Below are 16,192 nucleotides of genomic sequence, written 5' to 3' on the forward strand. Positions count from 1 at the left end.
AGAGACCTGTCATGTTACCTAAAGGATGAATATTCATCCTAGCTGCCTTGCCCATCCTATTCCCCCAAACCTATTTCTTCTCTGGTCTAGTGCCCTCTCTCACAACCTCTTTAAAATGCTCTTTGACCCTTCAGCTAGGTTCTCGCAGCAAACGAATAACCTCATTCTCACTGCCCAGCTGTTTGTGCCCATCGATTACTTCTCTAGCAAGAGCTGCTATGATTTGCAAATCACAAAGTCCTCTCTCTCACTTGATGGCCACCCACCTACAGTTATGATAGGGTAGATGATGGGGTATAGACAGGCAGTAAGGGTGCGTCTAGACTACATGGCTCCGTTAACAGAGCCATGTAAAGTAGTTTACTCGACATAGTCAAAGAAGCGGGGATTTAAATAATCCCTGCTTCATTAAAATAAAAATGGCTGCCGTGCTGTGCCGACAATCAGCTGATCCAGCACAGCGCAGCAATCTAGATGTGGTGCGGTCGACAAGGGAAGCCTTTGTTGACTGCTCTGGTGAGGTTTACTGGAGTGGTTGACAAAGGCTTTCCTTGTCGACCGTGCCGCGTCTAGATTGCTGCGCTGTGCCGGATCAGCTGATTGTCAGCACAGCGCAGCGGCCATTTTTATTTTAATGAAGCGGGGATTATTTAAATCCCCGCTTCTTTGACTATGCCGAGTAAACTACTTTATATAGCTCCATTGAGGGAGCCATGTAGTGTAGACACACCCTAGGAGATGATTACTCATGTGAAGAGTACAAACAGGCAGAGAGGGTGACATTGAATAGGAGGAGGTAAAGATGGATACAAATTGACAAAGTCCTCAAAGTGGCTACACCCTTTCTGCCCTCTTCTTCTAGTACCCCTTAAATGAATTGCATAAAGTCAGGAATTCAGCAATTTCCCAGAAGATATTGTGTATCAAAACTGTTTATCTCTCACAAGCCACTTGTAACCAGGATAGCTGCTTTCCTGAAAGCCATTTCTTCTGCCTTTCTAGAGCTGTACTTTTGACTACTTCCCAGTTGCTGAAGTCTTTATATTAGTACCTTGAACTGTTTGTTGAGCAGTCTGCCTTCAGTGCATCACACTATAGTGCTGTTTCTCAGAGCGGAAGACATGATGTATCAGACTGCAAGGGAACTTGGTGTTGAAATTGGCTCTGAGGAGCCCTTTTGTTTTGGCGAAGAAAAAGTTGCAGTTCCACTTTGTGCCATTTCAATGCCTTCTTTTACCAGTGCTGTCCTTTTAAAACAACTGTCGGATTCATCTACAGAAGGAACCATCCTTCTTCTTTCAGGGGGACTCAGTCTCTAACCAAAGATGGCCAAACTGTTGGCATTTACAGAACACATTAGAAAAGTGTTGTTCCTTGTGGATTCCTCATAGAGATTTTGCAAAGATGGGGATCTGCTTCATGGAGCCAACACTTCCCCAGTGAGATTCCTCTAATGACTGGTTGCAGTTAGACTGTGAGGCTGCAGGGAAGCAAAGTGGAAATGAATTTTTAAAGTACTCTGTGTGCTAGCTTTCAAAGGTGAGTTTCAGTCCCTGACATCATATAGCAGCAATTTACTTTTTACATTTCACTTTAAAAGCAGAATAAAATACACAGTTACAAGCGAAGAATATATTTGTTCTGTTTTAGTCAAAGTGTTTAAAGAACAATCTAACAGCATCTCAATGTAAGGTAGTCCAATCCAGTGATACTCAGACTGGCTTGTGAGCCGCAAGTTGCTCTTTAACGAATCTCCTGTAGCTCTTTGCAGCATGTGATATTCAACCACAGTATGACATTAAAAGGGGAAGAGTCAATGAATACAGCCAGAGTTCAGAGCTCCCAGAGGACAGAGGAGGAGCTATAGTAGATTGCATGTGAGAACAAAAACAAAAGGACTTACAGCCAGAAAGAAAAGAAAGTCAGCACTGCACCAGGAAGAGGCAACTCTACATGACTGGGGACTGCCAATCAAGAACAGACAGGCCTGTCACCAGAGCTGATCTAAAGAACAGAAGGGTGTGCTATCTACTGGGAGATAAGACATGGGATGTGGGCCTGAGGTTAAAGAGGGTTCTAACCGGAAGGAAAGAATCCACTAACTATCCTTTACAGGGCAACAAATGACACAACTAGATATTTACTGCAATACATCAATGGAGACTATGCCAACCTGGGGTAGATACAAAGAAACAGAGGCTCAGGTGATCTTCAGTGGGAATCTACCTGTCCCTAGAGGAGGAGAATGAAGGCAAGACAAGATTATGATGAACAACAGATGCCTTAAAGAAGCGATTGAAGATTCCAAACTCCTCCCTATAGCACCAATCACTGGGAGGCATTCATGGATGGAGGACTGTTCTCATGGGATGGACTCTATCTCTGAGTAGGGAGGGAAATGAACTTCTGGGATGGAGGTTGGCACAACTGATTAACTGAGCTTTAAATTAGGATCTCAAGGGAAACTTCTAGGAGAGGCTCATGTAGTCTTCACACTGATTCTTACATTGAGTGGGAGGAAAATGAAAGCAAGGATACTGCAATGGAGAAATGCATGACAGAGGGTAGGAGAGTGGACATTAAGAGAAAGATTGTTACAGTCAGTGGTATTGGCATGATCAGGTAGGCAATATTAGCAAAGACATACCTAATTCCGTGAGGAATTTGGCTGAAGCCAACTAGAAACAACTAAACTGTCTGTACACCAATACAAGAGCATGGGTAACAAAATGTAGGAACTAGAACTACTGGCACAGTAAAACCAGCTATTATAGGAATAATAGAAACACAGTAGTAGAAACCCAGTATTCAAGACTGGGAGTACAGGTATGGATGGGCATGTGCTGTTCAGGAAAGGCAGAATAAAGATAAAGGTGGAGCAACAGTATTGTACATCAATGACAAGGCAGACTGAAAAGAAATTGGAAATGATGGAATGGATGAAGTATCCGGGCCAAAATCACTTTGGGAGCAAAAGCTAACACAGGCTCTAGTATGATAGTGTTTGGAGTATGCCATAGACCCCTAGGATCCAATCTGGGATATGGATAATAACCTTTAATATCTTTAATGAAATAAATACTATTGAGGATTGTGTGATTATGGATGGCTAACTTCCCTGATATAGACTGGAGGACAAAGTTCTACTAATAGGGTATGTCTAAACTACATCCCTCTTTCAAAAGAGGGATATAAATTAGACAGATCGAAATTGCAAATGAAGCTGGGATTTGAATTTCCTGCACTTCTTTGTTTAATGACGGCCGTACGGTCTTTGAAAAAGGGCTTTTCGAAAATAAAACTGCAGTCTAGATGGGGTTCTTTCAGAAAAAAATCCTTTTTTGAAAGTTCCCATAAGTCCTAATTTTTTGAGCGCCAAAGCGCCGCACTGGGAGCCGTGCCATCAAAAAAAAAGCACTGGCAATAGGTCATACTGAAAGGTGAATTGCCAGACTGAAGGAAGGTTACTTAGTGGAATTCCTTAGGGATCAGTCTTGGGACCAATCTTATTTAACATTTTCACTGATGACCTTAGCACAGTAAGTGGGAATATGCTAACAGAATTTTCAGATGACAAAAGGTTGGGAGAGGCAGAGATCGAGGTAGAGAACTGGACTGGAATACATAAAAGAAGATCTGGACCACCTTGAAAACTGGAATAATATAGATGAGATGAAATTTTATAATACAAAGTGTAAGGGATTTAAGGATCTTAGGGAGTAACATGAATTTTAATCTGGAGATTTATCAATTGAAAGTGACAGAGGAGGAGAAAGATCTGGGTGTATTGGTCAATCACAGGATAACTATGCACTGCCAGTGTGATGCAGCCATGAAAAAGGCTAATGCAATCATAGAATGCATCAGACAAGGTATTTCTAGTAAAGTAGGGAAGAGCTAGCACCATTGTAGAAGGCCCTGGTGAGTCCTTATCTGGAATACTCTGTGCAACTCTGGTCTCCGATACTTAAGAAAGATTAATTTAAATGGGAACCGGAGTAGGGAAGGACTACTCAGATGATCAGAGAAGTGGAAAACCCATCTTACGAGAGAAGACTCAAGGGCTGTGTCTAGACTGCATCCCTTTTCCGTAAAAGGGATGCAAATTAGACACATCGCAATTGCAAATGAAGCAGGGATTTAAATCCCCCCTGCTTCATTTGCATAAACATGGCTGCCACTTTTTTCCGGCTTGGAGCTTTGACGGAAAAAAGCGCTAGTCTAGACGCGGATCTTTCGGAAAATAAAGCCTTTTCCAAAAGATCCCTTATTCCTCTTAAAATAAGGAATAAGGGATCTTTCGGAAAAGGCTTTACCGTATTTTCCGGCGTATAAGACAACTTTTGATGTTAAAAAACATCCCCCCAAAATCGGGGGTCGTCTTATACGCCGGGTATGCGGCTTTGCAAAGCCTCGGGGGAAGCCGGCGGCGGGACATCTCAGGCGCAGACCAGGGACACCGGGTCTCCAGCAGACCAGGGACACCGGGAGCAAAGGAGGCAGAGGGGCGCTGGGGTATAAGACGAAACCCTATCTTTTAACTAAAAAATTAGGGGGTCGTCTTATAAGCCCAGTCGTCTTATACGCCAGAAAATACGGTATTTTCCAAAAGATCCACGTCTAGACTGGCACTTTTTAGAGGAGTGGATAGGTGAGGTTCTGTGGTCTGTAATGTCCAAGACATCACACTAGATGATCATATTTTAGATTGAAAGTCTAATGTAATGTTTATTTCTCCACTGTCTGTTTTTGAAAAAAGTTGTTCCATCTTACATACAGTAAATCAAAGAAATGCAATAATGGTGAAAATGAGCTGTGATCGTTTTCATATTTTCAAGTATTCTGGTCAAATATAAAGTTTTAATTTTCAGAACCAAAAAACAAAAAAGTGTGACAAAGTACACCACTGTGGAATTATTTTTCTAATTATACATATTGAAAACTTGGTATTGTATAAAAAAAGAAATCCACACAAACCCTGACAGATAATTAACTGTAGCAAAGTTAGCAGGTACTTCAGCAATGACTCTAATGCTTATTTGTCAAAGAGAAGTGGAGAATAGTCTTTACTGTGGTGAACAGGATATAACGCAAGGATACAGTATGTATATACATACCTCAATTACGCTGTCAGTGTATATCCTAGTTAAGACTGGGCTAAATGAATATTTAGACCTCAAGGGAAAAACTGGGCAGTAATTCTTCTGTAATTAAAATCAAGTGCTATAAAGAAGTCTTACCTCCAAAGTCCGCCATTTCAGTATCACTTGCTTCCTTGTTCTGATGAATATTCTCACACAGTGTTTCTTTAGTACATTTTGGCACACTCTAGGGAAAAAAATCAGATTTGTAAATTAATTCCAGCTATCGGTTGCCAGGTCACTTGGGCTGAGTCAAACTCCGATATGGCATGCCACTGCAGCTTTTCAGAATGATGAGGTCCTCTCCTCTAACAGCCCCTCGGGAATTTTTCCAAGAGTTTCACAGAGTATTCAAACCTGGAGTCGCTAAATTTTACACTGAGCTTTTAACCCAGTATGCCCATTATCACTACTTTTGGGCTCTCCACTAGTTATAGCACAGTAGGTAATCAGACGCATAGGCTACTTGACTAACTTGACTAAAGACTATGGTAATTCCTGTCTGACTGTGGCCAATACTTAGGGTACGTCTAAACTACATGCCTCTGTCGACAGAGGCATGTAGATTAGCCAGATTGGCAGAGGGAAATGAAGCCGCGATTAAAATAATCGCGGCTTCATTTAAATTTAAATGGCTGCCCCGCTCTGCCGATCAGCTGTTTGTCGGCAGATTGGGGCAGTCTGGACGCGCCGCGTCGACAAAGAAGCCTTTCTTGATCGGCACAGGTATGCCTCGTGAAACCAGGTTTACCTGTGCCGATCAAGAAAGGCTTCTTTGTCGACGCGGCGCGTCCAGACTGCCCCAATCTGCCGACAAACAGCTGATCGGCAGAGCGGGGCAGCCATTTAAATTTAAATGAAGCCGCGATTATTTTAATCGCGGCTTCATTTCCCTCTGCCGATCTGGCTAATCTACATGCCTCCGTCGATGGAAGCATGTAGTTTAGACATACCCTTAGTGTTGAACAGGAAGGCCCAGTGAGCACTGAGATAATTATTAAATAATTTGCTCAACAGGAAAGGTTCATTTGAGCCATTGGTAATTAGGGAACAATTTTCCTCCCAGTTAAGTCAGGCAAAACACTCACTGGCTTCAATCATGCTCAATCAGGCCCTTTAGGATACAGCAAGCAGTAGCAAGTCGCAGAGCCTGGGTCAATAGTTACATTTCTGCAGGGCTTGGGCTCCTGCATTAAAAATAGCTGGGTAGACACTGCACCTCGGGTTTTAGATCCCTAACAGCCTAATTAATATAATGACAGAGGGTCTCACTGCTAATATCAAGTCTAAAACTTTTTCAATTCTGCCCCTCCAGGCTGCTGCAAGTGGCAATGTGGACGGCCCTCCATTTCCCTACTGCCCGTCTGCTCTCCGTTGTTTGTCTCGTCACCTCCCAAGAATATCACCAGTCTCTGCCTTCACAACTTGTCAGGGCTGTTCCCAGGTAGGAGGGCAACATGATTCTTGACAGTTTTGGTGCTTTTGCCCACAAGATTCTAAATAGCAAAAGTGAAACTGACCAATGTCTCCTCGGCTTCACACAGCTGCTGCTTACAGAGCTTTGAGCACCAGTGGATGCACTGGAGCTGTGCATAGACAGCATTGTATCCATTGTATGCAAATGACATTAGGAGAGTTATTTTCAGTTTTAACAGGTCATTATGGCTATGGAAATAAAGTTCTGGAGAAAGGCATGGCAAGGAAATGAGTGATTTTTTTTTAAATGAGAACTGGCACACACAGAATTTAAGTGAGAGTATTATGTGCATGGTTACCACTTTTGCTGTGCATACTTTGCATTTATTTTTTTAATCTTCTCATATTTCTAGTAAAGAGCAATCCACAGACTTCTTTTTTTCCTTATCTCAACAGTCATCAGAAAAAAATGTGGCTGCAAAAATAAAGCACTGTAAATAAATTAGTGAGCAATGAATGGTTCTTTTATGTCAAGGTCTGGAACACTTTATGGTTTGCTTAACTGTTGGGAAAGGGACTATCTACAAGAAGTTTGCTCTGACAACGCAACAGACTGTTTGCTTGTCCTTTCTCGCTTTCCACTATGCTTCAATAACATTAGCATCTGATAAGGACAAAAATGAGAAACTATGTATAAACTAATACACCGGATTGTAAACTCTTAGGGCAGTGATTGTGTCTTTCCCTTGGGTCTGGAAAGCATCTAGCACGCTTTGGACACATCCACAATCTAAAATAATGTTAAGTGAAGATCAGCAAATCTTCTCAAAAGGACAATGTGAACATAAGAACAGCTGCAGATCCTAAGGAAACACTATTCCCAGGCACTTAAAGTTGTAAATTTACCCTTTGTAGGAGGGAGCCATACAAGTCCCCATTATTTAATGGGGACCAAAGAAAGCAGAGGAGAATTTAGTGTTATTTCCACCTTACTATCCACTCTGGTTGGAATGTTTTCTCGTGGCTAGCCATCTCATAGACAGCAGCTCTTCTCTGTGGCAAGAAACGTGTCCACAACTACAGTTCCTCCTCTTTTCCCATCTTGTGCAACTCACGCCTGCCTTTTACTTTTGTTGTTCATGACTTTGGAATCATCCTCATCTCTTAACTCCCTCCTCCTTCTTCTCCTGAAAATCTAGCTCATCGCCAATTACTCACCCCTTTAGTGGATTGTTCCAGGTCTTAAAAGTCTTCTTAGCCGCAGCTGGAGTTAGAGAATGAATGTAGGAATGGAGGGGACTTCTGCAGTTTAGAATAAGGGCCCTAATGCTGTGCAGGCACAGTTCACTTTGTTATGATTGTTGTGATTTACTCCAGTTGAAGTCATTTGCATTTACTTGAAGGCATGACTGACTTATCTGGATCAGGAACCAATCACTACCTCCAGCGCAAAGTCCATATATGCCGCTGTCTCTACTCTACTTCTGCTGAAACCCTCATCCATGCCATTGCCATAACTACTGCAACTCCACTGTCCATGGCCTATGCCCTCACAGCTCTCCAGATTCAGCACAGAGGCTGCCAATGGTTTCCTAGTCTTCACATACAAATCAACGCCACTTCATCACCTCGCTTTCCTCAAACATTGCCATTGTCTCCCCATTCTCTTCGGGCTCCCGGTCAAAATACCCTTCCTTGTTTTTAGAAGCCCTACATGGACTTCTAAAAGTCCAACCTCTCTCTTTGTCGTTGCTTTAACACTTTCCTTTCCTGGACCTGCCTCTTGTTTGTCCCCTCACACAGATGGGTCAAGGAGTCTCCTATCCTGCAGGTCCTACAACTAGAAACGGATTTCACACCACTTTCCATGCCTCTTCTGCATTTCTCAATGTATTATGAAGAGATATAGGTTCTGTTGACTATCCTTGCCAGATCATGGGCCCTGTCCTCCTTCTGAGAGACCAAACCAAGGGATGTGACATCCTGCTTACCTGTTACCTCCCAATGGAGAGACAGGCGACTGTGCTCCAAAGAGATGCTACTGAGAGAGTTTATGAAACAGAAAGAGCACAGGCAACATCTGACACATCAAAATGACCTATATGCAATGCTCCTACCTGTTACACACCTTTCAGGCATCCCTTAGGACACAGATACATAAGCATGGCCATGATTTGTCTTCTGATGCACTTCCTGGGCAGACTGAGGAGTCCTGTGACACCTTATAGACTAACCGAAGTGTTGGAGCATAAGCTTTCGTGGGCAAGACCCACTTCGTCAGATGCAGGTTCAGACTAACACGGCTACCCCTCTGACACTGGGCAGACTGAGACACTCTGTTGTAATTCACCCTAGGTATTCACCAAAGGCCACGTAATGTGTCTCTTGTTGTATGTAACGCTTGAACTAAAATATTCATAGACCTGCTCCCTTGGCTTGGAAGATAAGTCTTTATCTTCTTTAAATAATCCAGCGGAAAATATAAATCAGTTTAAGACTGTAGAAGAATACTCTCCTAACCCTTGCTATTGCACACATACTACAACAAAAAAAGCTCATTACATACACACCCTCTTCCCAGGTAAATCACTTAGGTCAATAGTTCTCAGTTGGGGCTCCACTGCCCCAAGGGTAGGGTGAGGCCTTTCGGGGGAGCTGCAGGGCCCACGACCAGCTACCTGAGTCCTGGCAGCAGCCTGGGGCAGAAGCCAGGAGCCCTGGTGCTCCCCCAATCTGAAGCCAGCAGTGGCGTAGGTCAGAAGCTGGGAGCCCTGTTTCTCCCATCACCCACCCAGATTGTAGCAGCAGGGGAGCCCCAAGCCCTGGTCTCGCTCAGAGTTGGGCAGTTCCTGGGGCAGCTCCAGCCCTTCCCCCATCTCCTCTCCTCCACTCCCTCTCCACCCCTCCTTCTGGCCACATCACAGGCCAGAAGCCAAAGCCAGGCAGTGCAGGGCAGCTGCTCCTCTGGCTAGTCGTGCCATGGAGCGGGGCAGCGGTGGCATTTTTCCATCTGCGGCTGGTGTCTGGGTTAGAGGCTGCTCCTCAGCTCTAGCCCTTCTGACTACTCACACAGCCAGTCAGAGATGCCAGGTGCGGGAGAGGGGTGGACCTGATTCCAGGACAGCAGAGCTCTCAGAGAGAAGCCTCCCTGCACAAAGCCCCTAGCTACACCTTTCCCTGCACCCCAAGCTACTTCCTGCCCAGACACAGCCCCCTAGCTATCTCCTCCCCATACCCTGAGCTACCCCTTGCCTGCACACAGCCACCTAGCTCTGTGGTGTCCAACCAGTTCTGAAGCAGCAGCCACTATAGAGGCTACTGCTCTGGCGAACTAGCCATACTCAACTGGTCAAATAGTCACATGCGGCTAGTGGCTAGTGTGTTGGACATCACAGCCCCTAGCTCCCCTCTCGCTGCAACCTGAGCTATCCCTGCCAAGGGGGTTTTAGGGCTCCTCTATCTAAAACATTTATAAATAATAATATTACTGAAATAAAATTCTGCAGTTTAGCGAGAAAGTTTACAAAAATGAGAATGCAAGGAGGACAGTGATAGGTAACCTTCACAATTCAAGCTGCATGTAATTAGTCATATTCTGGCTGGGTCGTAGTGTTTACTGGTTAATGAAATTATTTATGGATAATTTAATTCATTTCTGCTTATTAGGATGTTTTTTGCTGAATTGCTACAATGACTGCCACTTTCTTCAAAAGCCTTCTGATACAATTATAAGAAAGGATAATGACATTGAGAGTTTCATAAGGAGTCTCCTGGTTTTCATCTCTGTAATTAAAAATGTTGTGTTCGGATCTCAACAGGTGGAAGTCAGCGGCACTGGATTATGTGCTACATTTCTAATTCTGACTGAGTTAAAAATTTGTACAGTACGTTCCTGCTCTTTTATCTCTGCAAGGGTACGTCTACACTGCATGCTTATTTTGGAATAAGCTATTCCGGAATTTATTTTCCAGAATAGTTTATTTCGAAATACTGTGTCTACACACAAAAAATGCATCAAAATAGCGCTTAGCTATTTCGAAATAGAGCGTCCAGGCTGATTGGACACTAGCTCGCATTTGAGGCCAGCCGGAACCAGCTCAGGCAGGGCATCAGGTCAGCAGTTAGCCTCAGGCAGCAGCTCCAGGAAGTATCTGAGACGTGTGCTTAAAAGGACCCTCCCTGTACAGCCATTTCTCAGATTCTCCTCTTGCTTGCCTACCTCTCTGAGGGACAGCAAAGCATTTTCGCTGCGAGCTTTGGTTGCCCTGTTACTGGATACCACAGCACTCCCAGCTATGGAGCCAGAGCTGCCTCTGGGCACGCAATGGCCCCTGACTGTTGTGCTGGTTTATGCAGCAGTTTCTGCAGGCTGCCCTCCTGGTACTGCAGGAACATGATCCCCAGCTGTTTGAGGAGACCCTCAACCTCTGTCTGGGAGCGCAGCTCTTCCAGCTACACCTCACTGTGCACTGTCGCTTCTGGTGGCTGGACATCAGTTCCGGCTGATGGACCGGCTTGTGGTGGACCGGTGGGACAACCAGCAGTGGCTCCAGAATTTTCAAATGAGGAAGGAGACGTTTCTGGAGCTATGTCCCTGGCTTGCCCCTGCCCTCGTGCAACAAGACACCCAAATGAGACTCGCCATTCCCCTGGAGAAGTGGGTCGCCATTGCTATCTGGAAGCTCACCATGCTGGACAGTTCCTGATATGTCGGGAACCAGTTCAGCATGGGGAAGTCGACCGTCGGGGCCCTTGTCATGCAGGAATGGCGTTCTCAGGCTGCAGTCCCGGGTGGTGTGTGAGTGAAGTGCTGGAAAGGGGAACCCTAGGGAAAAAGAGGGCGGGGTGGGGGAAAAGCCCCTGTCCCCAGGTGGTTCTCCAGTCCTGCCCTCCCTCAGCCTTGCTGGGGGGGGGGGGGGGGAGGTGGCTACATAGGGGTGGCTCCTGGTGTGGTTGGGGGGAAGGGAGTGGCTTGGTGGCCTCCCAAGTGCTCTGGCACCTCTGTGATTCTCTGTTTTCTTTGTTTGTCTCCTTCTGCAGACAGAGAGGGCCAACAACACCGTCTTGCTGTGCAGGGTCACCCAAGTCGGTGACGTGGTGGACCCATCATTGCCAGCTTTGCCGCACCGGGCTTCCTCAAATGTGGAGGGGCTATTGATGGCACACACGTCCCCATCCGGGCCCCCGACCGCTGGACATCTCTCTACTTTAACCCCAAGGGATATTTTTCCATGGTACTGCAGGCCCTGGCTGACCACCGCGGGCAGTTTACAGACATCTACATTGGGTGGTTGGGGAAGGTGCACAACACCTGCGTATTCTGCAATTCCACCCTATTCCAGAAGTTGGAGGCCAGCACTTTCTTCCCCATGTGCACCATAAGGTCAGGGACATGGACATGCCACTTTGCATCATGGGGAATGCAGCCGACTCCCGCATGCTGTGGCTTATGAAGCCCTACACCGGACTTCTTGACCCCAGCAAGGACTGCTTTAATGCTCGTCTGGGTAGGGTCCGCATGCAGATAGAGTGTGTCTTCAGACATCTGAAGGCAAGGTTCAGATGCCTCCTGACCTGCCTGGATGTGGGGGTGCAGAACATCCCCCATGTGGTGTCCATATGTTGTGTGCACCATACCTCTGTGAGAGGAACAGGGAGGGATTCCTCCCTGAGTGGGGGGCAGAGGCCAGCAGGGAGGGCTGAGCCTTTGAACAGCCGTGCACAGCTGCCATCTGCCAGGCCCATCAGGCAGGGGTGCCCATCTGGGAGGCCCCGAGGGAGAGTTTCTCACAAGGACCCCAGGGATACTCTCCCTAGGGCAGCGGTTCCCAACCTTTTCCAGATGGGGACCCATTTTGACAATTCAGGAAGACTTGGTGACCCAGGGCAAATCAAAGAATGTGTGAATGGCTCCTTAAGAGCCCCCTGGGGAGACACCTGGCAACCTTTTTGAAATGTAATGGTCACCCATATTTGGGTCCGGAACCATAGGTAGGGAAACCCTGAACTAGGTTCTCCCTACAAGGGGCCTGTGCCTTGCCCCTCTCTGCCTTTCTCACTACAACCCCTCCCTCCCCCCTCTACCTCCCTCCCCTGCAGAAACAATTAAAAAAGAGTTTGGTTTTGAAAAAAAAAACCTGTTTGGTTGTTTATTTGGGGTAGAAGTAACTGTGGAGGGACCGGGGAAAAAACCTGGAAATGGGAAGGGAGAAGTCGGGGGATGAGAACCTTGGAGGGAGGGGAGGAGGGAGCTGAAAGCGGGAGGAAGGGGGAGGAGAGGCTCAGGGCTGGGGCTGGGAGTGGCACCTGGCTCAGATGGTTCCTCCACCTTGTGTGCGGGGAGCAGGGCTGGGGAAGCCAGGGGGAGAAGCAAGAGCAGGAGCAGGGTCAGGCATGGGAAGGAGGGGCAGGACCAGGAGCGGCAGCAGGATCGGGAGCTGGCTCCAGGTGGGTGAGGAGAGCCTGCACCGTCGCACACATGTTATGACCCTGCTGCAGCAACTCCGTCCAGGTCTCTCTCCACCACTGCATGTCCTCCCAGACCTTCTGGACCAGCGTCTTGTGCAGGGCCCAAAGTACAGAGATGTGTTCCTGCATCAATTCCTCCTGCTTTCTCCGGTGCCTGGGGCTCCCCCGCTGTTGGGTGGCTGCCTCGGATGGTGTTGCCCACAACCCTCTTGCAGCTGGTCTGGCTGGGGAGAATAAAGAGAGATGGTCGGTCATCCTTAGAGGCACTGTCCTCATCAGTGAGCCAAGACCGACAGTTCCTGGGTCAGAGGAAGGTGATGTCCTGGGAGCAGGACAGCAGATCCTGTCTTACAGAAGCCCGGACTTCCCCAGAGGATCATGATTCACCCTTTCCGCCACCCACATCCCAGGGACAAGAAGGCATGGGAAGTTGCCGGCCATGCTGGGATCCAGTGGGTGGGAGGGGATCCTCGGGCTGGCTGGGCTTGCCTCGGTGCCGTGTACACGCTGGGTCCAGCAGTGGTGGCATCTCAAGGGGAGAGAACTTCTATCCCTGGCTGCTGAGGGACAGGGGTGTGTGAGCAGCAGACAAACCTACACCTGGCAGCACTATCCCTGGGAGCGTGTGTTGCCTTGAGCATGAAGGCATACCTGTGTGCCAAGTGTGGCACTCCAGAGTCTGTGTATGTGTGTCTTTGGCCCCAGCCTCCTTCTAGCGGTGGCTTGTGGTGGGAGGGTGTCCCACCCAGGTGTCTGAAGTGTGGCCGGTCTCCCCAGACCTTGTGAGCAGGAGCCCGGGGTGCTAAGATGCAGCTACCCAGGGCCGTGTGGCACAGACTGCAGCTGCATGGATATCCACATGCACAGACTCCAGAGTGATTCCTCAGGCCAAGGAGGCCGAGCGAGGAGTGCACCCCAACCCCTCGCGCCTGCCACCTCCACCCTATCTGTCGGAGAAAACTAAGGTCACTCACCTGATGTTCCCTTTCCAGCCTTAGAGGATGCCTGGGACACATCCAGTGGGTTACTGGCTCCAGTGCCACCGAGGTGACAGTGCTGGCTGCGTCGGGTTCCGCCTCCTCCTCACCAGCTCTAACCCCTGGGTGGGCAACGATGGGCGTCTCCAGCCCTGAGTCAACCACCAGTGGTGGGGAAGGGGCTGTACTGTCCCCTAGGATTCGGTGCAAGTCTTGATAATAGGGGCAGGAGTGGGGTTCTGACCCAGAGCGGGAGCTGCGCTCCCTCGCCCTGGCGTAGCCCTGGCTGAGTTCTTTAACTTTCATCTGGACTTGCTACCCTAGGTCCAGATGTGGCCCTTGGTGGCCAAGCTATCAGCCATGCGGCCGCAGATGTTGGTGTTGTGTCATCTAGAGCGGAGATCCTGGAAGTTTTCCTTGTCGCCCCACACCTCAATGAGGGCCAGGATCTCTGCCCCGGACCAGGATGGTGCACACCTCTTGTGGTGCCTGGCAGGCTCCTGGGAGCTGTCAGACTGCTCCCTGGAAGCAGTGGAGGGTCTTGGGGGGCTTGACAGTCAGCCATGCTGGCCAGGTGTCGTGCTGTGACAGCAGCAATGTGGCTGGAGGCTGTCAGGGCCAGCTTTCCGCAACAATCCCCTTCCCCTGTGGCTGCAGCTTTAAGGGCTGCAGGGGAAGAGGAACTATAGAGTCCTGAGGAGTGTGGATGGAGTGGCCAGCAGAGCACCTGTGGGATTTCCTGGAGGCCCTTATTTCAAAATAACTCCCTGTGCTGTATCCACACACGCCCAATTCTGAAATAGCTATTCCTCGTGGAATGAGATTTACAGAAGCCAGAATAAGCCATCTGTAATTTTGAATTTATTCTGAAATTACAGAATTGCTGTGTAGACATTTGCATTGTTATTTCGGAATAACGGCTGTTATTCCGAAATAATGGTCAGTGTAGACGCACCCCAAGATTTCTATCGGCTTCAAATTTTTAAGGTAGTCCAAATTCTCATGGTAATAGTCATGGCTGATAAATTAAGATAGAGCATTTTTGCTTGTAAGTAATAAGTGTATCATCATTACCTCTGGACCAGGAGACAAACTGGTAAAGGAAGCAACATCAGATGCTTCAGTACATATGATGCTTGGGTGTTTAATGGACAGCTGTCCAGTTTCCTGATGCCGTAGAGCACTTGAAAAAAGCAAGAGGAAATACAAAGAAATATTAGCTAAAGCAAAGTCAGTTAGGAATTGAATTTCACTCTGATTTTAGAGTTGTGATACTCAGGCAACACTTCTATTGACTTTCTACACGGGACTACAAGTCTTAACGCTTACTTGTGAAAAGCATCTGGGTATTTATGACTTTTTAGCTAAAAGATTCTCGGTGCTTATCATGAAATTTCACTGGTATCCCAGAATCGCATAACATATAACAAGTCTGTAAGAACAAATGCCTTTTAAAACATAACGACTTAAAAGAAACCTTCCTTTGCCTATATATCTCACTTTAGACATATAAAACTAAGTTGAGAGAAAGTCAACTTCATCTTTTAAACCTCAAATAATAAAATAGTTGTACTAGGCTGTAATTTCTGAAATGACTGATTTGAAAGGTCTTTGTCATGGCAAAATAAATCACGTGTTTTCCCCATTTCTAATAGTATGCAGAATACTGGTCAAAATTTCTAGAACTGGGTGTCTAAAGTTAGGCACTTAAATCCATATTCAGCGACCCAAGTAAGTTGTTTAATTTCCAGAGGGGCTAAATATTAACATTTTTTATTAAAGTTAGCAAGAGTCATAAATGTTAACTCTGAAAATCAGGCCAATTATGTATTTTGATAACTTAAGCAGTTAAGTTTGAAAATTCTGTTTGCTTTGCACTTATATAGCATCGTTCATCAAGTGATCTTTATGCTCTTTGCCTACAGACACTGAGGCCACGTCTACATTAGGGGAGAAAGTCAACCTCAGATATGCAACTCCAGCCGTGTGAATAGCGTAGCTGGAGTCAATGTGCCTTAGATCAAATTTTCACACCATCCCCTCTGCTGGGGGTCGATGGGAGAAACTGTTCCATTGATTTCTCTTAGTCTTTGTGACATGGTGAAGTACCAGAGTCGATGAGGGTGCGATCAGCAGTTGATTTAGTGGGTTCTAACTAGACCCACTAAATCGACCCATGGGAGATCAATC

The 16,192-nt window shown here is 46.8% G+C and overlaps 1 protein-coding gene across 6 annotated transcripts in view; it reads right to left on the reverse strand.

Moving 5' to 3' along the window:
- Positions 1-662: 662 nt before the first annotated feature.
- Positions 663-16,192, reverse strand: part of LOC102463861 (palmitoyltransferase ZDHHC11) — a 90,777-nt gene continuing 75,247 nt past the window's right edge. For 5 of the 6 annotated variants that reach the window (XM_075921564.1, XM_075921563.1, XM_075921561.1 and 2 more), the window contains 3 exons: positions 15,077-15,185; positions 5,241-5,328; positions 663-1,480 (listed from right to left, as the gene is read on the reverse strand). In XM_075921564.1, the coding sequence (XP_075777679.1) occupies positions 1,386-1,480; positions 5,241-5,328; positions 15,077-15,185 (292 nt within the window). In that variant the 3' untranslated portion in view covers positions 663-1,385. Of the gene's footprint in view, positions 1,481-5,240; positions 5,329-6,029; positions 13,250-15,076; positions 15,186-16,192 lie in introns of those variants that run through there. The other variant, XM_025179703.2, reaches the window with a different exon arrangement.

The sequence above is a fragment of the Pelodiscus sinensis genome, chromosome 2, assembly GCF_049634645.1.
Source record: "Pelodiscus sinensis isolate JC-2024 chromosome 2, ASM4963464v1, whole genome shotgun sequence".
Taxonomy (NCBI): Eukaryota; Metazoa; Chordata; order Testudines; family Trionychidae; genus Pelodiscus; species Pelodiscus sinensis.